The sequence below is a fragment of the Phaenicophaeus curvirostris genome, chromosome 3 (genome assembly GCF_032191515.1).
Source record: "Phaenicophaeus curvirostris isolate KB17595 chromosome 3, BPBGC_Pcur_1.0, whole genome shotgun sequence".
Taxonomy (NCBI): domain Eukaryota; kingdom Metazoa; phylum Chordata; class Aves; order Cuculiformes; family Cuculidae; genus Phaenicophaeus; species Phaenicophaeus curvirostris.
The window spans coordinates 64,801,077-64,825,134 of NC_091394.1; the positions used below are offsets into that span (position 1 = coordinate 64,801,077).

The 24,058-nt window shown below is 40.5% G+C and overlaps 1 protein-coding gene across 1 annotated transcript; it reads right to left on the reverse strand.

The window, feature by feature from the left end:
- Positions 1–877: 877 nt before the first annotated feature.
- Positions 878–19,299, reverse strand: LACTB2 (lactamase beta 2). The gene is made up of 7 exons (XM_069854218.1): positions 19,104–19,299; positions 17,430–17,593; positions 14,296–14,419; positions 12,257–12,435; positions 7,297–7,445; positions 5,678–5,759; positions 878–3,119 (listed from the first exon to the last, which is right to left on the reverse strand). Exons 1-7 carry the CDS (start codon positions 19,220–19,222, stop codon positions 3,076–3,078), a joined length of 861 nt encoding a protein of 286 aa, XP_069710319.1. The 5' UTR covers positions 19,223–19,299; the 3' UTR covers positions 878–3,075.
- Positions 19,300–24,058: the final 4,759 nt, after the last annotated feature.

The window sequence follows — 24,058 nt, forward strand, 5'->3', positions numbered from 1 at the left end:
TCCCTCCTCTGCCACATGATGTTTCTTATAGCTTTTTAGGCAAAGTGTAATGATCTGAAGACCATCTGCTCTCAGTCTGCTTCGTGCTAATGGGTTGCTGGTCTATGGTTGCTAGTTTTTTTCTTTCCAGATGTCTGTATTTTGAAATTCTAGGCTTCAAAATGATCGTATCATTAAGGAAGGAAGTTCCCAACAGTATGAAGTAGGGGAAGCTTCTGGCACCGTCTCACAGAAGCCACCCCTGTAGCTCCCCTACTACCAAAACCCAACATACCATTTCAGGCACTAGGACTGTGGAGGATTAGGTAGTATGCACTTTACTGCACCCACAGTAATGGATACAAACAGAACAACGCCCCTTCCTATTTGGGAACCTTTCCTGAATTCACTTGTCATCAAATGTGCTTAAAGATATAGCCAAGTATGACATTTTAAACAAAGCGTAAGTTAGCAAGAAACAGAACAGAAAGTCCCAAAAAGGTTATAACTACCCTCAAACTTCTTTTGTTAGTCTTAAATCTAATAAATGGTGCTGTCTCTCAGGACAGGATCTTAAAATCAGCTGGCAGGAAGACTGGAAATGCAATTTGTGCTTCTTCCAGCTTCTGTCCCCAGCTTTTTAGAAAGTTAATGCATCAAATGATATTTGCCCTTCTAGCATGAAGAGACAGAAATTGTCTCTTCTGTTTTTATTCTTAACTTTTAATGTATTCTGCAAAGATGAATGTATTCAATACAATGGATGTAAATAGGCTAATCCTCATTTTTATACATACAAGACATACAGCTTAAGTTACCACTCTTTTTAATAAACAAACATTCCTTCTGACTTATAACCTCACAATCAACAAGGAGTCTTAAGACAACATGCCACAGCCCTTATAAACATCCTTTATTGTATATACATTTCAGTAACAGTGCAATCTGCTTTTAATATTTCAGGACATCATAAATTACAAGTTTGGTTAAACTGCAATTTCCCTCACTTTTTTCAGGAATGCCAGGCATTTGCTGCAGCACAGCAAGAAACATGCAATTCTGAGTTGCATCCTCTCACTGCATTTGCTGCCTACAAATTGCAATGATACTTTAACTGAACTCTAAAGCCATTTCTGTATTTAAAAATTAAGTACAATAAAACAGAAGAAAAAGGTTCAGTGACATTTTGCCTGCCAGTAGACTACCTCTTTAGCTCACAAAGGTAATGAGCCATTCCCTCTTCATACCAGCTTCCTGATATCAGCTCTAGCCTGCTGGCTTAGGTTCTCAGACCTCATGACAGAAAACTGTGCCATTTCACTGCTCTTCCTGTTTTCCTGAAGCAAAATGACATCATTCAGAGCATATGAAGTATGTTTTAAAGTAGAAACCAGAGATAATTACCTTTTTAATCCTAACAATGGAAGTGGTACCTATAAATTGATGAAATAGCTACAGGAAAACAATATTTATTAATTGCAAGAAGCCCATGGGAAAGCTTCTTAGTAATTATGAAGACAGAAAAAAATCCTCGAGGAACTGAAAAAAACCAAGGTTTGTGGGAGGAGGGAAGAAAAAGTGGCTGAAATGGAAAACTACAAGTAAGCAGAAACTATAAAAGAAAGAAAAAAACAGGGGACCTGAAGAAGACCCCAAAATGGCACTGCACAGAAGGTTAAAAGTGAGAAAGAATCATGATGTGGACAAAAATCAGATCAATGAAGTTTGCAAAAAGCATCATTTTATAGAGCAGAAAGTTATTATTTTCCCTCTTCAGGTGCCTGGTTACGACTTCAGAATATGATTTCACTTTTGGATTGCTGTTCTTGGGAGCATTTTTGTATTGGCTTTGGCTCAGCTGATCAGAACAAATGCCATCAACTTCATAATATAATGCAAATTATTAACTCATGCCTTAAATACCTAAACATATGTATGTTTCAGAAATGAAGGTACAGGACTGAAGAGTGAAAGGTTTTCAAGGATTTTCAAAGACATATTTGTCTTCAGTACTTTCAAACATCTCGTATCTGATTTTTTTTGTTTAAGGTTTAGCCAGCATTAAAAGAAGCATATCTATTGGAAAAACTTCACCGACTTTGAATGCACAAAGTAATGCAAATATTTATACACTATCCTGAAAGTTTAGGCTACGTGGAGAACTGAACTGGCAGTTTAAATTAAACTTCAAACATTGCATTTTAATACATTATCAAATACAACCTTTAGTTGAAATAGTTGTAGTTTAAATGGATTTAACTGCAAAACTTGAAGCTTATTATTTATAAAGTGGCAAACAATTTCCTATGGCATGTAATGCATATCTCAATTTATACAATTTTTTAATCACATTCTTGCAGAATCTTATAAGATAAAGAATAATTTAAGAGTCTGCTCCAACTCTGTATTTTTTGACATTAGTTAAAATGTATGAATCTTTTGAATGAATTCCACAGGAATGATGTTTCCATTAGAAAACAGAGAAGCCTGGAATTACTTTCAGCTTTTGTTAAACCTATTTCAGTGAGCAAGCAGCAAAGGTGTGCAAAGGCAGCTAAATTAAAAAAAAGCAATATAGACCCCAGTACCCCAGTATTTACATCTGTTAACAAAAATAAGTTGGTTTTTAGAATGTACAGGTAACTTACTAGAAAATCACTTTTTGAAAAGCATTAGAAAATGAAACCAGGGTTAGAACAACGTATTTTCTACTCTTTTTACTGGAGATTTCTTTATATATATGATTTATTAACTTTATAATATTACTTTATAATATTGTAATACGAAGTTTGCAAGACCTTGGTATTTGTCTTCTGCCACCAATGGCATGAAATACCCAGGTACTTCATAACAGAAGTAACATTTGGTTCTTCACATTCATTCTATTTTATTAAATCAGTACCTATCAGGTTATTATTAAAACTCCTATAAAGTAGAATATGAAAAACATTACTTAACTGATTCTAACAATGCTTTAAAACTGGTATCACTTTTTTTTTTAAGAAAAGAAAGAGCACTTATGTCTGATCTCATAATTGTGTTTTTTCATGCAGCAACTGTGAAGATTAAAAATATTCTTCAGCAATCTTCTTCCACTTATAAATTGCTTTTCCATTTTAATTCAGCAGAATCCACAGACACTGTTATGAAAAAAGACCAAATCAATCACAAAGTAACACAAACTTAAACTGTACATGCATATCTATGTCTACACATCAGCTTTGTTTTAAAGATGTGAAACAACAACCAAGATATCTGTATCTAAACATGTCTTTATCATGCCTTGCTCGTGTATACAGGACATTTTTCTATTTTAATTGAGAAAAGCAAATCTGTAAAGGCAGTATCACTCCTAACTGAAGTTATAGAAACTATGTACCAACATAATCTGCAATCCCTAGAACAAAGTGGTAAATTAATAACTGAAGCACACAACATATGGCCATAATTTGCATGGAGTAGCTCTCTTGTACACTGTAATATGCCTGTCACATTCATTAATGATACTGACAACATGTTTCTTTGGAAAAATATTTTGTGAAAATTAAGCAGGCAGTGTTATGACTGCAACTCAAGTCTTCCGTAATAAGAACAAAACTTGAAATACAGCAACTCAGAGTATGTGGAAAGGATGTGAGCCAGTAGTGTGCCCAGGTGGCCAAGAATGCAAATGGCATCTTGGCTTGTATCAGAAACGGCGTGACCAACAGGTCCAGGGAGGTTATTCTCTCCGTGTACTAGGCACTGGTAAGACTGCACCTCGAATACCGTGTTCGGTTCTGGGCCCCTCACCACAAGAAGGATGTTGAGGCTCTGGTGCGTGTCCAGAGAAGAGCAACGAAGCTGGTGAAGGGGCTGGAGAACAAGCCTCATGAGGAGCAGCTGAGAGAGCTGGGGTTGTTTAGCCTGAAGAAGAGGAGGTTGAGGGGAGACCTCATTGCTCTCTACAACTATCTGAAAAGAGGTTATGGAGAGGAGGGAGCTGGCCTCTTCTCCCAAGTGACCAGGGACAGAACAAGAGGGAATGGTCTCAAGCTTCCCCAGGGGAAGTTCAGGCTTGACATCGGGAAAAAATTTTTCACCAAAAGGGTCATTGGACACTGGAACAGGCTGCCCAGGGAGGTGGTTGAGTCACCTTCCCTGGAGGTGTTTAGAAGACGGGCGGATGAGGTGCTCAGGGACATGGTTTAGTGTTTGATAGGAATGGTTGGACTCAGTGATCAAGTGGGTTCTTTTCAACCTAGTGATTCTATGACATATATCAAACCCAAATGAACAAGTAACACGAGCATGTAAACATTTGTATGCTACATGCTCTGAACCAACAGAACCAATTTTCCTTAACAGACTTCCTTAATTTGAAGTGAAAAACTTACAAAGGTCACATGACATTAAGTGTTTATCATAGATCTGGGTCCACGCTTGTATTTAAAAATTTAACAACTGTTTCCACACCGCAGAGATCAACACAGAAAAAACCCAAGTTCTGATGAGACTGGTTTTCTGCCTTCCTCCCTCTCCATGAGCAAGTCTACCTTTAAAGAGAAAGCGAATTTATCCACTACTTCATCTAAACAGAAAATGCTGTTGCTTGAGCTACTACGGCAGTGCAAGGAGGGGATACATAGTCAACAGCATCTGACACCCTAGAGGAATCCAGTGGAGCCAAACTGGAGAAATGCGTAGGTCAATAATGTATATTAATAACCAAGAATTGAGATCACATTTAAAAGATGATGCAGCAAGTACGATACTGGTAAGCTTCCATGGCATGTTGCACATAATATGCTTAAAGACATCATTTTCTGAACTTCAGTAATGACTGGTTTTGTGGGACTAGTCTATTCTCTTTGAATAAAAAAAAGCAGGTAATTACTGTTATAAAAATTAAGTCTCAACTGTTCAAACAATTAGTACCTCATAGCAAATTTATCACCGAAATAAACAGAGGGTCCAAGTTGGAAAAAATACACTAATTTCATGTTGTTATTCAGGCTGGTATACACTGAAAATCTGAAAGAGTTTTAATATTCATTTGATTATTGACTTAAAAGTAGACAGTTCTGTTTGCAGTTATGCAATGTACAGAATGATATATTTTCCTTAGCTTCCGGCTGAATAACATTTCCAAGTGCACATGCCATTACAGAAATAGAATGCCCCACCTTTTTCACTAAAAGTAAAGGCAAAACGTAAAACCAGTAAACTAAATATAGTTGCTCTACTTAAGTAATGTATTATCAGAAATTGTAAAAATTTATACTGAGTGATTTTAACCATGTCTAGAACACTTATATATAATGATAAACATTTAGGAAAGGGAGAAACATAAAATGTAATCCTATGAAATGCTCTGTACATGGATATTTAAGTATGAATTTCAGAAAATACACAAAGGCATAAACAAAAGCATTAGGAATATATTCCATGGTATGTTTTAAATCAAAATTTAAAGGCATATGTACTGCAGTAATCAGTGCTCTAAGCATGTCACAAATACTTCTTAAAATATTTTCTCTATGTAACCATAGGCTTACTGTATATAACTCTATTTCAAACTGAAAGACAGCTGCTGCTACTAATTGCAGGACTTTTTCCACAGGAAACAATAAAATATAATGCACTAAAACAGAATGAGAAACATAGCACAGAAAATGAAAATGACCCTCCAGGTTCCACCCCTCTGTCCGCAACTTACACACTTTTTTTTCTTTTTCCAACTTCTTCATGTGGACTAAGAGGTTCATTTCTGCTGCTGATACTAAACTCGCAGGGATGTCCTAATGGGAACACAAATATGCATTTTATATTCATTTAAGTATATCCAAATTATTTTTTCAATACACAGAATTCATGGCTTATTAACATAGATTTTCTTCTTCTGAATTGCTGTGTTGAACACTCATTTGGTTACACAATGGCAACAAACTGAAACAAGTAAATCAATTTATACCAGTTAAACTATAACACATTTTTGTTTGTTCATTTTTTGCATTATCCATTTGTATTATGCACGCTTTTGCTAACACGAAGATGATTGCGCTGGTCTGCACTGGTTTGTCAGTGTAGCTGAGAACTTTTAAAGACAAATTTAAAAGATGCTTTTCTCCACAGATAGCTATAAGCTCTATTCCACTACAATACTTGCACAGGTTTAAATATTCATTAACAATTAGTAACTGTAAACGAGTAAAGAATTTAAAAATACAACAGTTTTAGGAGGACAAAATGTGTCTTTAAAATTTTCCCAGTACTCACCAGAAAAAAAACTCAGTAACTTCTCAAAATGCCCCTCTCCAAAACACTGTTTTTCCTAAAAGCAAAGCCTTCTCTTTTAAAATTAAAAAGTTCTTCTCCAAATAACACAAGCCTGGCAGGAAAATGCACTAGAACACTAGCTTAATAAAATGTGAATCTTTAAAAAACTCTTAAATAGTAGTGAAGAAATTCTTGTCATATAGTGACAGGACAAGAGCTTTGTGATTTACACAAACATGTTTATGGCTGTATAATTTAAAACTGCAGTTGTTTAGCAGGAAAACAGCAGGAGCCAAACAGCCACAGGTAATATACATCGGCATTGCAAAATATTCAATGTGATGTAGTCATTCTTTTGGAAACTTGGAATCAGTAGAACTGTGTAAAATGGGTTGCGAAGCACTTACAGACCTGCTTACAAAACACAGCCACTGGCAACTTCGACATCTTCCTCTGAAACAAATGCTGTATCTCGTATCTGTACTTGCTGGGAGGGGCAACCCCCATACCACATATTACATATTACTGAAGTTAGATAAAGAATGATGAATTAGTGAAAATGTACTTTTACACTTATCTAATGAAACACACAAGCTACCCAACTAATGAGTGCAATATTCACCTCTGTGAAACTGCAGTTCATCTGCACCCTCTTGCAGACTGATAAATCAGGAACTAGAAGTTTTAACCAGTCCTTCAGATGCCAAACACACTTTAACAAGTAAAATAATTAACAGTCAAGTCATAATTTTCACTTAGAACCAAGGACTACAACTTTGGTTTTCCTTGGTCCTATGAAACTGTGCTTAGGACCATCTAGACAGTGAAATAAGAAGTTTCTAAGAATCATCTGGACCCCACTCCAAAGAAGTGCTCAAACACAATATAAATGCACAGCCATATATGAATTCTGAAGAAGCAGAATATTCTTTTATTATTTTACCTCTTTTAAAAAGCCACCGTGGTCTTCATTCTAACACTTAAACTCTTACAGACAATTTTATAACCATAACCTCAATTTTCTTTAGTTTGATCTAAAAACTTTTAATCAACAATTACCTTGTATACTATGTTTAGAAGCTCCGAGGATGTATATGATTTTCCAGCATTCTTCTGGAAAATATTCAGAATTTGCTGTTCACGTGCCTTTCGGTGAGAAATGTAAATTTTGATTCTAGCACTTGCATCGTGTACTACTGGGCCATGACCTAAATAAAAACACAGGTACCATAGCACTATTACTTAAATTTGGAATTAAGTATGCTACTGAATAATCAAATCATTCTTACATAAAGTCTGGTAGACGCAAAAGTTGCAAGAGGGGAACAACACCTGTATGTACCACCTTGTCAGAGTACCCTTGATGTTAAATTGTAAGACACTCTTCATGTGTTTTTTTTGTTTGGTTGGGGGTTTTTTTGCATATAAATAGGCCAAAATTAAGTTTGCATGTCTGCATCACAGTCTACAACTGAAATGCATTAAGATGGAAAGATGAATCAGGATCTGAAAAGTCTGAATGGGGAAAGGGAATCCTTCAGGTGGAATAAGGAAAGAGTGCTTTAGAGGCTGTTTAAGATAAAAAGGGAAAACGGAAGTTTACTGCTGAATAGATTTGAGAGATTCAGATTATTATATTACCTGTGTCTGCCTGTTCCCCTCTCCCTAAAGAATACTGATGACTTCAGCTGATACTGGTCTTTGAACGGTAGTGGCTGAGGCAAAGCAAGGACTTATACACTACTCTCCTGTTGTGGGGCTGGAAAGTTGGGTGGAGAGAAACCTAATGAAGGCAAAGTGTAGGGTTCACGCACCTTGGGAGGACCAGCCTCATGCACCAGCACAGTTTAGGGGCTGACCTGCTGGAAAGCAGCCCTGAGGAGGACCTGGATCATCAAGAGTGTGGCCAGCAGGTTGAGGGAAGTTATCCTCTCCCTCTGCTTCAGTGAGGTTCCATTTGGAGCACCGCACCCAGTTCTATGCTCCCAAGGATCAAGAAAAACAAGGAACTACCAGAGAGTCCAGCAGAGGGCCATGAAGATGATTAGGAACTGAAGCATCTCTCTTACCAGGAAAGGCTGAGTGAGCTTTGTCTGCATAGCCTTGAAAAGACAAGACTGAAAGGGAACAGTAACCTTATCAATGCTTATAAATATCTAGGGGGCATGTGTCAAGAGGAAGGGGCCAGACTCTTCTCAGCGGTGCCCAGTAACACAAGAAGGGGCATCAGGCACAAATTGTAACACAGGAAATTCTACTTTAACATGAGGAAAAGCTCTACTGTGAGGGTGACAGAGCACTGGAACAGGCTGCTCAGGGCAATTGTGAACTCTCCTTCTCTGGAGATACTAAAGATCTGCCTGGATACATTCCTGTGCAACCTGCTGTAGGTGAACCTGCTTTAGCAGGTGGATTAGACCAGATGACCTCCAGAGGTCTTTCAACCCTGACCATTCTGTGATTTTGTTAAATGAAAATACTTTTCAGACATTAAAGTTACATGCACAGAAATTAAACCTCACGTTTTATTTTTAGAGAAATTTACTTGCATGAATATTCTCCACATGCTTTTTATAGCAAGGTTTCCTATTTCTTTGCCTGTATATAGCCAGTCTAAACTCCAAGCATTTTATAAAATGAGTAGAACAGGAACTACTTTAAAATAAAATCTTTCTCTTAGAAGATCCAAATCAAATGGTTTATTTTGAGGTTCTCCATTTTTAAAAAATATCATATTCTTCATTTGTACTTTTGGTTTAACTGACTAAACTTTTTTTTTGTTTTGTTTTAAGGCTTTTTAAATTAGAATCACAGAATCACTAGGTTGGAAAGGACCCACTGGATCATTGAGTCCAACTGTTCCCATCAATCACTAAACCATGTCCCTGAGCACCTCATCCACCCGTCTTTTAAACACCTCCAGGGAAGGTGACTCAACCACCTCCCTGGGCAGCCTGTTCCAGCGCTCAATCACCCTTTCTGTGAAATATTTTTTCCTGATTTTAGAGCTTTTTTTGCCTGAGGAGAGGCAGTTTGTAACAACTAGTTTTTCATTAATCATTTGTGAAATAAAAAAGTGTCAAAGGAATCTATCCTTCAGCAAGTCAAAATATTTATGCATATCTCAACTTAAACACTCACTTCAGCAGATTTGAAATAACTAAATGCAGACTGAGGCTTACCCTGTGTAAAGACATTATTAATAATAAAAGACATGTAACTATAAAACTATAGTCATACACACACATTTAAACTGAAGCTATTGTTCCTTCCTTACAAAATAAATTACATATATGCTATATATGTAACTGATTTTGTATATAACATGTATACTATATATGTATTTTATATATAACACATATATGTTATAACAGTATATCTAGTAAACAAATTAATATTTATAAAACCAAAAGTTGAATTTTAGAAGAAAAATGTATTAAGATATAGAGCAGAATCTACAATGGTAACTCTCCATCCTCTTGCATTCTTTAGTGACAAAAGACACACTAAAGTATTCAAAATTAAGGCCTGCAGGTGAAATCACAAGGCAGTCTTAAAACCCATCCCTGCTCTTCCAAGTGATGTAACTGACTTGTACTACGAGATCAATGTCAATACCTGGACTAGAACTCACATTTTGCAAAGTTAAAAGCATTTCATATCCATTACATTATATGATCCACAGCCATTGTGTATGCATATGCATACTATAAAACTATGTCTGAAAGCTTGGAACTAAATACAGATGCAGATCTTTACCACCCATATGTTTTCAGGGACAGCAACACAGCTAACTTCTCCAATAAATAAATAAAAACGTGCACAAACATGGAACGTTTCTGAGCATATGAAACAGATCTCTCAAAATATGATCATCTTTCCAGTAATTTAGACTTTATATCAGACAGCTTCATATTATTTCAGACCTCTGTACAGCACAGATGATCAGAAAGAGAAAGTTTTAATTCTTTTAACACTCTGAAGCAACATAGATTGTCTTATTTCACACAAAATTTAAGCACGAAGGATAAAATTTAATAATAATAAAATAATTGGCTCATGAAATCCTGCACTGACTTCTAACTCCACAATCATTTTTCTCCTCCGTTTTACCAACGAACATTGTTTGTTATTACGGGGTAGGGAGCCCTCTGCTGGTTAAAATGCCCTCTTCTGCTTCCAAAGATTCTCATCGACCATCGGTTGTAAACAGACTGACGAGTATTCATTCCGTCTGAAATCGTTTCCACATTAAATTAATAAAACAAACACTGAAGGGGAAGGACTTGCAAAATTCAGCTACTCACACCCAGCCAGCAGTCAGCTTGTTACAAAAAACCATGCTCCCCTAACATCTAATTCTGAGGCTGCAATGTAAATGTGAAAGCATGGATGGGGAACAGAGAAACAGTTCAAGAATAATGAAAACCTAAAGCTGCCATAAAGTCAAAGTACTGAGCTTATATAGAACGTACTGGTAAAGCAAACTACTTTATGCTACTGCTACCATTTTACTATTCTATATACCAGTAACATAAACAATTGTTCTGACTAGGCAATAGTTATCTTTTACACAATTGCACATGCATTTTGTGATGCACGGATAGAAAATAAGAAAAATTAATTCCAAATCATTCTAATGCTTAGTTACTCATCACTGAAAATGTGTAACATCCTAATTGCTTCCTCACTGCAGGTACAGCATGAACACAGTTATAACAGTGTGGCAAACAGTTTCAGAATATGTGTCACAAATATTCAGGTCTTGGTGAACGTGTAATCTAGATAAATAATGATCTTAATCAGAGAGCAAAATACAACACAGAAGACTGATAAACCCAGCAGAATTTGGCGTATATGAGGTTTTGGAAGGCATAAATTCAATTAGAAGAACAGATTGTGTTTTGTAGGTATTTAACAAAAGAAAGTAGAACATTCAATTGATTCTGGAGGCTAAAATGTATTTAGTTTTACCAGTAGTTAAGTCAATAACTATGAGCAAGTAAGTATTTCTGTCTACATGAGCCTTCAACATCCATGGAACATATATTATGACATTTTTCTTAAATAGCATTTTTATTCTCAGATCTGAAAGAAAACCTACTTCAAAAGAAGTGTATTTTAAGAATGAACACAAAAGAGATTTGGTTATGTAGGCTAAATATAGATGGTTAATGAAGGAAGACGGAACTGAGAAGACACAGTTGCTCAGAATGATAAGTTGAAGAGGATGAAACAGAAAAATTCAGGAAAAATGGCCAGATGTACCTCTGAAAAAGCAAATGAGCAGCTTAAGCCTTACTTGCATAATAAATTCTTACAATCCAGTCTTGTCAAATAGACATAGCTTACATGAAAAGTAAAAGCATTCTTAAAGTTTAGGGGAGATAGAGGGAAAAAAAAAATCAAACTCGTAGATTGAATGAATCGGCCATTTATTTTTAGAACATGATGTTTGGCCCCTTGGCTTTTGTTCAAATTTAAGCTAAGTCATTAACTAAGCCAACCATTTCACAATTCTGCAGCTTTCCAAGAAGAATTTGTGATTAGTCTGTGCTGCAAAGGACAGATACATCTCTCAAAAGACATTACTAGGTTACTCACATGGGCAGTGTATGTGGGGATGCAAAGGATCCCCCCAAAAAAAGCCTGTTATTTTTTCATCCTGGGTAACATTAAGGTGCATGAATAGAATAAGATAAGAAAACAAAATTTGCTGTACAATTCCCACATTGAAAGATTCTGACCTTTGTAAGCTTTGGACACAGAAGCACAAGATTCACCCTCAAATGGAGAAATCTTAGGAAGGAAAGATATCCATTACTTAAAGATTTTCAAGTCTTGCAAACCACCATGCCATAAAGTCATCTCAGCTTAGAACTGAATATAATATTAAGTAATAAACTTGAATTGTTACATCAGCACTGGTGTTTGATTGTAAGAAGAGTTCTTAAATTCTTAGAGGAGATATTTAAAAATTATACAATAAAACAGAGCAATTAAGAATAGAACGACTTACCTGGATATATTAAATTCAGTTTCATGTCTAACAAACGATTCAGAGTTTTCATGTAATCACACAGGTCTTCAATTATTGCTGTTCCTTCCCCTAAAATACAGTCACCGGAAAACAAAGCATTTTCTTCTTCTAGGTGTATAGACATATGATCATCAGTGTGCCCAGGTGTATATAAAACTCTGTTTAAAGAACAACAGCAGAAAAGCATATTTCATACAAAATATATGCCTCATTTTCAGAAGCTAGAAACAAATAATTATAAAATCATACACTTACAAAGTAGCCCACAACAAGAACCAGAAAAAAAAAATAGACAAAAAGAAAAGGCTGAAATGACAATGCAAACTTTGCCTAATCCCAGTCCATCTTCCTATACCACGCAGAGAACAGAGATCATCATCTCTAACATGCATTTACTTACATGACACACCATTATAAAAGTGCATTAAGGGAGCTGGCTAGCCTTGTAAAATTTGGATTATAAAGGCCTTTACTCCAAAGATTTAAAAATCAATAGGTTATTTCCAGATTGAAATGTGCAAAGTTCTTGACATACACCTTGCAGTTAGCAAAAGAGTGCAAGAATGATGCTGTCAAATCTTCTAGAAATTAACTATAAAGTTCTATCTCCTGAAATTGATTTTTCCTGAAAGCCCCATGACACTGGAGTGGAGCTGTCAAATACAGCAAGGAAACATGGTGTTTTAGCTGTTCTACATGCAGGTCATTAAACACCTGAATCCTAAGGAATTAGGGCTCCACAGCTTGAATGAGTACTGCACGAGAACGTAGCAAAGGGTAAACAGGCAATTAATATTTGTACATTAACCTGAGCTACTAGAAGCTGCGCTGCATTATCCTTTCACTATGATTTCTGAAAGGCAGAAGGCCTCATGCTGAGGCTGATTCAAACTGAAAGTAACACAACTCAGACCAGCTCCACTGCTAAAATTCACCAGAATCACCTAGGTAACAGCAGATGTGTCAAAGCAGTGATCAGGAACTGACGGAGCTGATGCCAGGCATAATGTACAGGCCAGCACAGGGCTGGGAGGCCAGAAAGACAGCACCACCTGATTCAATGACTTCTTGCTTTTACTGAATAGTCAGTTCAGCAGAAAGCAGGTGAGCCATGACCCTTTGGAAGCAACATAAAAATCAAGCTGTTGGATTGCATCTTGCCTTTGTAGAATGTGGTCCCCTGCAGTTCTTGACAAAACTTTACCAGGAAAAACAAAGGAAAAAAAGAACCATAACTGCCTGACACATCTTGAAAACTTGAAAGTTGCTAAGTAAAATTTAACATCCAGATACTACTGTTTTGGAAACAGCGCTGTCAGACTGTCCTTGAATTGCTTACTGAATTAACCAGGCAAGAATACATGCTTTTAACCAAGCATGAAGTTTGGTTGCATTACTCCAAACTTCAAAATGTGCTACCCCACAGAACCTGGAGTCAAATTTAACAAGTTGCTTCCCGTTTCTAAATTGATTTTGGCCAAACATGCGCCACTTAAGGCACTGATGGATCTTCTATATTCAACATATTATTCACGTATTTTTTTTACTCCAACAAAATATAATGCTTTCGGTCAAATATATCCTTTATTTTCACATTTTTAAGTTATACTATCTCCTTGGAAAATATTTGTAAACTAAAAAGAAAGGCATGCTAAATAATCTATCCAGACTACCATAAACTTCCCCAGAAGTATTAATTTTAATAATAACTACTTACATAAGAGTGATGAGAAAGTAAAATCCTATTTGTTTTTCCCAGAGGAAATATTTTTCAAAAGGAAATATTCTTAACTTCTCTACTGAGGTCACAAAAACAAAGGCCAATTCCTGATAATCCTCATTCATAAAAATAATTTCTTTGTATAAATATACCTTGATGGATTATGATAAGAAGTCTACATGTGTAAGCCCTGAAATGAATAGATAGATGTATGGATTGCCAATCAGTAGAAGAAGTTAGGATACACATGCGTCAGAACCCTCAAGAAAAAAGCAATCCAGCAGAAATTGGTGTTTACCTCAGTGTTGCTCCCTCAGTCTGTATCACGTCTCCGTCTTTAAGATAAAAATATTTATGTCCTCCGTCTATTGCTTCATCACGGTAAGGAACACGAGGAAGCTTAGAGATACGATATTCAGAGTCTATTTAAAGAAAGCAAAGCAAACAATGCTTTGAATTTGTCCCTAGCAAAGCTAAGTCCACAGAAAATCAACTTTTTGAACAAATACTATTAATTATTATGTAGAGTGAATACAAAGCTAGAAACAAGAAATTCTGTACAGCAACTTTATGTTTATAAAGCCACAATTATTCCAGGGTCACAAACACTAAACAGTGAATTTGAATATCGTACTTTGTACAACAGCAGCAATTCTGAAGACCAAAAAACATGGGTGAAATTAATAAAGAAATGTCAATAATGTCCCTTCTTGACTATCCAAGAAACAGAACCCTCAAGTTTCTACAATTACATTAAGATTTCTGTGCTTATGTCCTGCATTATGATTCACAGAAGCACCATTCAATATTTGCCTAACACCAGGTGGAGGCTTTTTAACCTGCAGCTTCCCTCAGCATCTATCATTCTGAAAGGTATTTACATGTCTCACTAGTCTTTATAATCATGCTCATGGGTTGACATGCTCATGTTGTTTTCAGTACTGCCCAGGCTTCTTTGCAGAAGATCACCTGGCAACTTCACACAATCTGACAGGGCCTGTGATGAAGTTTTTGATGAAGTCCAGCAATGCTAAGAAGAAACACATTATCCACATTGCTTATTCTCTTCACAGACACTAAAGCAGAAACATCTCTTAATGTTTATCAACATGAAATACCCATTTTTACCGGCATTTATGTGCAGACTGCAACACCCTCTTTCTCCTCATGATCTGAGGCTTACATATTTATCAGCAATTACCAATGGTCTGGTGTAAGGAATCTCAAGGTTACGCATGTTTCTTTTTCAGACATTATTTATTGTTTTTACACAGGCAAAAATAATTGTCAATTTGTCATTACTGTCAATGTAGAAAGGAACAAATATCAAGTTTTTCTCACATCTCTTGATATCATGTAAACTGCTGCTGGTGATCTAGTGTTAAAAGGGTATTAATCTTTATTACTATTCTATTTTAGAAAGAAAGATATGAAGTCTGACACAAAAACCCTGAGATTAACCCTAAAGCTCCAGAACTAAGAGTAGGAGAGACAAAGGGATGGTTATAGAACATGTAACCTGTCGCAGTGAGACAAGGCTCAAGTCTATTGCTTCACTTAGTACAAATGGACGTGTGTTCAAAACCAAATATTTTCTTACCCTCAGTCAGAAAATGTCAGTGTGCAAGAGTGAGGAGGAAGTTAACACCAAGTTTCTCATGAAACTGAAGGAATTCTGGAGGGAAACTTTTCAGTTATTGACTAAGGCTTATGGTGAAGAGATCCCAAAGATTGAGTCAGTGCTCAAAGGAACACATTTTTTGTCCCTAGGTATGAAAGCAAAAGCCCTCAACAGCCTTTCAGAAAATGATCTGTGGAATTGCTTTGAACTTTGGCAATGTTGTATGCAGCTGTGTGTCAACTCAGAAAGGAACTATTTTGAAGGCGATTGTAGTTGATTTTCTTAGTTTGTTAAATAAAGAGTTACAGGCACAGTCTCTTTTTTTTGTGTCAGAGCTCGTAACAAACCCAAGCTTTTTGAGACAGTTACTAAGCACTGGGCTGTAAAAATGCACTATATATGAAGCCTCTTGAAACTGCAGAGAGGAACAACGCAGCAGAACTTGCTTAGCATCAGTAGCTGAATTTGTGAAGCATTAGACTGCAAGTTGTGAACTTTCACCTAGATAAGTTGAACTTAGATTCTACTTTCACCGAGTTATACAAAAGAATTGGCTCCATTGCTGGTTCAAGCCAAAACATAAGGAAGCTACAACCAGCAGCAAACCTTGGAATATAAGAAGAATTGGCCTGCCTAGAAACAAGAAAAGCACACAATAAAGAATAAGACAACCCCAGCCCCTAAAGCATCACTGGACCATCGATTGTGCGGACAGCATGTCCAGGTGGGAACTTACATTGTACTGCCCTGCCTCACTTAACAACAGCCCAACTAAGACACTCTGCTTAAACATTCTTCTTAAACAGATGAAGCTTCCATTGAGATGTAAGCAACAGAGTACATAAACAAATGCAGATCGATAACATTCTCTTGACAGTGCTCTTATACATGCCTTATTTTCATTCAATATGGCCTCTAAAAGACAGCAATCACTTCTACAAGTGGTCCTACGAAGCATAGGAAGTGTTGTTAAAATTAGCTGCAACCTAGGTTTAGCGCATTTGATGAGAAAACAAATGGTGCAGTGTAATGTAGTACAGTACTGTATTAAATTTATACACATTATTTTGAAGGCACCCTGTATTGTGATGGCATTGAGTTATCTTAAACATTTCACAAGAAAAGATAAAAGCTCCATGATGCAGATGTTACAGTATTATCACAATATTATTACAAGTTTATTTTGATAATAATTATTAACTTACATGATAGATGTATTATGTTAATGTTAGCTTGGGCAATTTGTGGTTTTGTTAGCTTAGAGTAGGTTATGTCAGCTTGGGTGTATGCATCATCTCGCTAAATGATGAAATCTACTAACAATGCTCCGGTCAGATCCATATACCACTGTTAAGCAAGGCAGGACAGTAAGGGTAAAAATGCACAGGGCTTTCTTTGTTCTTGGTCCCTCTCCAGAGGCATCCAGCTCCAGCTGTAACCTGACACCGCACCATCAATAACTTAGTCTGAAGTACTTCACATGTGGGACTTTCCCTCGGGAAACCTTGGATTGAGGAAACAATTTTTCACTTAAACGCTAGGTTCTCATTATTCACACATAATAAAAACTCACTATTAAGTTATACACCTTCCAAAGTATGGGAGAAAAACTGCATTATAATTCTACAACTGCAATATTCAGATTATTCATTGCTCTCATTTTACATACTGTAACAGTATAATGAAACTACATGTAGTTTATATGGAAATTCCAGAAGAATAATCCTGCTGATTTGCACAGAAGCACTCAGTACATGCTTTTTCTTCCACATATCTAACATTTTCAACAATATATGAAATTTCTGGCCTACCACTAGGGACGCCTTTGCAGATATCAGGTATTCCACCAGTATGATCACGATGCCAGTGTGTCACTACGATTTCTTGAATCGAGACGTTGAACTCTGTCAGTGCCTGCCTTAAACAGCCAATATATTCAGGAATACTTGATTCTCCAGCGTCAATAAGGACTCTCCTACACCCAGACCAGAAAAAAAACCAACCAACCAAAAAAAAAAAACAAACAAAAAAGAGAGAAAATCAGAGAATTTAGACTTCTCACATGACAGCTGAGTAACGTTAAGAAAAATAACCCAACATTCACTGTCTCCTCCAAGTCCTGCATCAGTCTGCACTCACAAAGAACCGCCCTGAAGTCAGCTCTTCTGTAGGTACAGGGCCTCAGCAATGGCAGTAGAGCACTAGACTTGAACAGGGATGCTCAAAGATGATGTTCAAGGCCAAGTTGGACAGGGCTTTGAGCAACCTGATCCAGTGGAATGTGTCTCTGCCTAAGCAGGGGGATTGGAACTGAATGATCTTTAAGGTCCCTTCCAACCCAAATCGCTCTATGCTTCTGCGATTGCATGGAAATACAATAACGGATGTCTCCATGTTCCAGATGCCATCTCTTCCGTCTGCGTATTCCCCCCCTCACCTCCCGTGGCATAACAATTTATAGGGGAGGACAAGTAATAAATTCAGTGCACAGGCTCCCAACTCCCGGCCAAGCTGCAGGAGCCACTGTGGAGCGTTGGGGAGCATCAAGGACTGAGGCTAGGCTTCCTCACAGACCCCCTGTCCTTCCCTACCTGCTCAAGCTCCCTATGGGTGTCACCGAAATCAGGAGCAGAAACTTCTGAACACTAACTGGGGGAGCTTAAGAGGCAGGCATTCTCTTTTATTCGGTACAGCATCCATGGACGGATCAATCATCCTACCCTATAAGCCGGCGACTACAAGTGGCAGCTTTTTTGTGCACTGATTTTATACATACGCATTATATTTCTCATGCAAACCATGCATACGAATCACATTTCCCCAAACTAATTATAAGAGGTGCCTCCCCCTTGCCCACAGTCCCTGTAGCCCTTTGTTGAAACCAAACCTGCACAGCAGCCCCTGCCTCACTTCGTGAACTTAACTTTCCACAAAAGGCTCGAAATAAGCGTTAGCTTGACCTCTCACTTTTTTTTTTTTTCTGCTGAAGTGCTGTCTAGATGTCGCTCTTCCACAGCCTTCATTATTTTTAGTCCTTAAACATTATAATACAAGGACTTACTGTGAGTTAGACTAGACATAAGGAGGAATCTCTTCACGATGAGGGCGGCGAGGCTCTGGCACAGGCTGCCCAGGGAAGCTGTGGCTGCCCCATCCCTGGGGGGGTTCAAGGCCAGGCTGGATGGGGCCTTGGGCAGCCTGATCCCGTGGGAGGTGTTGCTGCACATGGCAGGGGGGTTGGAACTAGATGATCCTTAAGGTCCCTTCCAACCCAACCTATTCTATGATTCTACGACTTTTTGTTCGCTGATTTCTGCGGTTACATCGGGCATTACTACACACGCCACATTCCACACAGCGGCTCATACGGTTTTGCCGGGGAGCACACCTCGGCCACCCCTCCCGAAAACTTAACGCTCCCCTCTTCTCTCCCCCCGTTTCTTTCTCCACGGGGCTTCGCACCGCCCCCCCCACCCCGCGCTCACCTGGCCCCGGTGCCCACCAGGTAGGTGTTGGTGCCCTGCAGGGTCATGGCCCCCGGGTTGCAGCCAAGCACCCGCACCACTCGCGAAGAAAGCTTCTCGATGCGTGGCAGCAGCGACATCGTGGCACCCCGCAAAGCCTCCCCCTCCCCAGCCCCGCTCTCCTCATAACCAGCGCGGCCACCGCCGCGGGGGAAATGCGGGAGGGAGCGGAAAGCGCCCGCCCCTCGCCCCGCCCCCCTTCCGCCCCGCCCGGCCGGGCACGCGCAGCGCGTCACCAGCACAAGAAGGATGTTGAGGCTGTGGAACGAGTCCAGAGAAGGGAAACGGAGCTGGTGAGTCATAGAATCATAGAATAACCAGGTTGGAAGAAACCCACTGGATCATCGAGTCCAACCATTCCTATCAAACACTAAACCATGTCCCTTAGCACCTCGTCCACCCGTGCCTTAAACACCTCCAGGGAAGGTGAATCAACCACCTCTCTGGACAGCCTGTTCCAGTGCCCAATGACCCTTTCTGTGAAGAATTTTTTCCTATTGTCCAGCCTAAACTTCCCCTGGTGGAGCTTGAGGCCATTCCCTCTTGTCCTGTCCCCTGTCACTTGGGAGAAGAGGCCAGCACCCTCCTCTCTACAACCTCCTTTCAGGTAGTTGTAGAGAGCAATGAGGTCTCCCCTCAGCCTCCTCTTCTCCAGGCTAAACAACCCCAGCTCTCTCAGCCGCTCCTTGTAAGACTTGTTCTCCAGCCCCCTCACCAGCTTTGTTGCTCTTCTCTGGACTCGTTCCAGAGCCTCAACATCCTTCTTGTGGCGAGGGGCCCAGAACTGAACACAGGATTCAAGGAGCGGTCTCACCAGTGCCGAGTACCGAGGAAGAATAACCTCCCTGGACCTGCTGGTCATGCCGTTTCTGATACAAGCCAAGATGCCATTGGCCTTCTTGGCCATCTGGGCACACTGCTGGCTCATATTCAGTCGGCTGTCAACCAACACCCCCAGGTCCCTCTCCTCCAGGCAGCTTTCTAGACAGACTTCTCCTGGTCTGTAGCACTGCATAGGGTTGTTGTGCCCCAAGTGCAGGACCCGGCATTTGGCCTTGTTAAACCTCATGCCATTGGACTCTGCCCAGTGGTCCAGCCTGGTGAAGGGGCTGGAGAACAGGCCTCACGAGGAGCGGCTGAGAGAGCTGGGGTTGTTTAGCCTGGAGAAGAGGAGGCTGAGGGGAGACCTCATTGCTTTCTACAACTATCTGAAAAGAGGTTGTAGAGAGGAGGGTGCTGGCCTCTTCTCCCAAGTGACAGGGGACAGGACAAGAGGGAATGGCCTCAAGCTCCACCAGGGGAAGTTTAGGCTGGACAATAGGAAAAAATTCTTCACAGAAAGGGTCATTGGGCACTGGAACAGGCTGCCCAGGGAGGTGGTTGATTCACCTTCCCTGGAGGTGTTAAAGGTGCAGGTGGACGAGGTGCTCAGGGACATGGTTTAGTGTTTGATAGGAATGGTTGGACTCGATGGTCCGGGGGGTCTCTTCTAACCTGGTGATTCTATGATTCTATGAGAGGGAGCAAGCAGCTCCACACGGACGCAGCTCTGTGGTCGCTGGGTAAGAAACTGGTTGGATGGTCCATTCAGTGATGGAGATGGCTTGATGCCCAGATGGAGATCTGTGACAAGTGCTGTCAACCTCACCTCTGTGGGAAGATCACGGAACAGATCCACCTAGAAGCTGTGCTAAAGCACATGGAGGACAGGGAGGTGATTGCAGACAGACAGCAGGTCCTGTCTGACCAACCTAGTGGCTTTCTGTGATGGAGTAACCTCGTCAGCGGACACGGGAAAAGCAAAGGATGTGATCTATCTAGACTTTTGTAAGGCCTTTGACACAGTCCCCCACAACAGCCTTCTCTTTAAATTGGAGAGCTACGGATTTGATATGTGGACTGTTTGGTGGATAAGGATTTAGTTGGATGGTCACATTCAGAGAGTAGTGGTCAGTGGCTCAAAGTCCAGATGGAGATCCGTGACAAGTGTCCATACTGGGACCAGTGCTGTTTAATATCTTCATCAGTCATACAGACAGTGAGATGGAGTGCACCCTCAGCAAGTTTGCAGATGGCACCAAGCAGAGTGGTGCAGTTGCCACAGTGGAAGGGTGGGATGTCATCCAGAGGGATCTGGACAGGCTGGAGAAGTGGGCCTGTGAGAGCCTCATGAGGTTCAACAGGGCCGAGTGCAAGATCCTACACCTGGGTTGGGGCAATCCCCGATTTCAGTACAGGATGGGGGATGACGTGATTGAGAGCAGCCCTGCAGAGAAGGACTTAGGAGTGGTGGTTGATGAAAAACTTGACATGAGCCGGCACTGTGTGCTTGCAGCCCAGAAGGCCAGTTGTATCCTGGGCTGCATCAAAAGAAGCGTGGCCAGCAAGTCGAGGGAGGTGTTTCTGCCCCTCTATTCCTCTCTTGTGAGACCCCACCTGGAGTACTGTGTCCAGTTCCAGAATCCTCAACGTAAGAAGGATATGGAAGGATGTTGGAACAGGTGCAGAGGAGGGCTACAGAGATGATCAGAGGGCTGGAGCACCTCCCATACAAGGACAGACTGAGAGAGTTGGGGTTCAGCCTGGAGAAGAGAAGGCTCTGAGGAGGTCTTCTAGCAGCCTTCCAGTACCTGAAGGGGGCCTGAAGAAAAGCTGTGGAGGGATTGTTTACATAGGTTTGTAGTGATAGGACTAGGGGCAATGGGTATAAACTATACAGGGGCAGATTTAGACTAGGCATAAGGAAGAATTTCTTCACCTGAGAGTGGTGAGGCACTGGCCCAGGGAAGTTGTGGATGCTCCATCCCTGGAGGTGTTCAAGGCCAGGTTGAATGTGGTGTTGGGCCACCTGATCTAGTGGGAGGTGTCCCTGCCCATGGCAGGGGGTTGGAACTAGATTTAAAATCCCTTCCAACCCAAACTGTTCTATGATTCCATGATTCTATGAAGTGTTGATCTGCTTGACCACAGGAGCCTCTGCAAAGGGATCTGAACTGGCTGGATCGATGGGCTGAGGCCAGCGGGATGAGATTTAACAAGGTTGAGTACAGAGTCCTGCACTTGGCACACCACAACCCTGTGCAGCGCTACAGGCTTGGGGAAGAGTGGCTGGAAAGCTGCCTGGCAGAGAAGGACCTAGGGGTGTTGTTCAACAGCCAACTGAGCATGAGCCAGTAGTGTGCCCAGGTGGCCAAGAAGGCCAATAGCATCTTGTGTCAGAAACAGCGTGGCCAGCAGGACCAGGGAAGTGGTTCTGCCCATGTACTCAGCACTGGTGAGGCCGCACCTCAAATCCTGTGTTCAGTTTTGGGCCCCTCGCTACAAGGAAGATATTGAGGTGCTGGAGCATGTCCAGAGACAAGCATCAAAGCTGGTGAAGGGGCTGGAGAACAAGTCTTATGAGGAGCGGCTGAGGGGACTGAGGTTGTTTAGCCTAGAAAAAAGGAGGCTGAGGGGAGGCCTTATCACTGTCTACAATTGCCTGAGAGGAGCTTGTAGAGAGGTAGAGAGCTGGGTGCTGGTCTCTTCTTCCAAGTGACAGGCAACAGGACAAGGGGGAATGGCCTCAAGTTGCACCAGGGGAGGATCGGATTGAACATTAGGAAAAATTTGTTCACAGAAAGGGTTATCAGGCATTGGAAGAGGCTACTGAAGGAGGTAGTTGAGTCGCCATCTCTGGAGGTATATAAAGGATGAGTAGATGAAGTGCTTAGGGATATAATTTAGTAGTGGACAGGTATCGTTTGGCTTGATGATCTCAAAGGTCTTTTCCAACCCAGTGATTGTATGATGCTGTGAATTCAGTGGAATAAAGGCGATGTTCTCCTTTGAGGGGTCAGTACCTTGCTGCTGCCGGATGAGAGGCAGTTCCAGGCTTGCAAGCTTCTTCCAAAAGCTGGGAGGACCAAGTGCAAGATCTTGCACCTAAGTGGGGCCAATCCCAGGCACAATTAAAGGCTGGATGGAGAATGGATTGAGAGCAGTCCTGAAGAGAAGGACTTAGAGATGCTCATTTATGAGAAGCTAAACATGACCCATCAATGTGTGTTTGCAACCCAGAAATCCAACTGTATCCTGTGCTGCGTCAGAAGAGGTGTGACCAGCAGGTCAAGGGAGGTGGTTCTGCCCCTCTGCTCTTGTGAGACCTCATCTGCAGTACTGCATTCAATTCTAGAGTCCTCAGCACAGGAAGAACACAGATCACTTGCAGCAAGTCTGAGGAGGGCCACAGAGATGATCAGAGGGCTGGAGTACCTCCTATAGGAGGACAGGCTGAGAGAGTTTGGATCATTCAGCCTGGAGAAGAGAAGGCTCTGGGGAGGACTTACAGCAGCCTTCCAGTACTTAAGGGGGCCTACAGGAAAACTAGGGAAGAGCTCTTTGTCAAGGAGTGTAGTGATAGGATGAGAGGTAATGGGTTTAAGCTGAAAGAGGGGAGATTTAGATTAGATAGGAGGAAGAAATTTTTTACTGTGAGGGTGGTGAGGCACTGGAACAGGATGTCCAGAGAAGTAGTGGATGCCCCATCCCTGAAGGTGATCAAGACCAGGTTAGACGAGTGACTTGACCTAATGGAAGGTGTCCTTGCTCATGGCAGGGGGGTTGAAACTAGATGATCTTAAAGGTGTCTTCCAGCCCAAACCATTCTATGATTCTATGAATTTGTCATAGTGACGGGTGCACATCCTGTATCTTCTGAGAACATGCTCATAGTGTATATAGGAGCTATATGTACTCCTGTATGGCATTAAGGAGCTATCTAGGATTCTGCATTTTTAAGGAAATTGGGGAGAAAGTCCAGCAGACAGCCAGTCAGGTGATGAAGGGACTGAAACATCTCTCCTGTGAGGAAAGGCTGAGAGAGCTGGGACTGTCCAGCCAGGAGAAGAGAAGGCTCAGGGAGATCTCATCAATAT

Coding starts and splice junctions, on each gene's coding strand:
- LACTB2 (XM_069854218.1), bottom strand. CDS start 19,222: ATGTCGCTGCTGCCACGCATCGAGAAGCTTTCTTCGCGAGTGGTGCGG. Junction 12,436..14,295: donor ACTGAGGGAGCAACACTGAG/GTAAACACCAAT, acceptor TTCTTTAAACAG/AGTTTTATATACACCTGGGC. Junction 7,446..12,256: donor ACTGAATTTAATATATCCAG/GTAAGTCGTTCT, acceptor GTTTTTATTTAG/GTCATGGCCCAGTAGTACAC.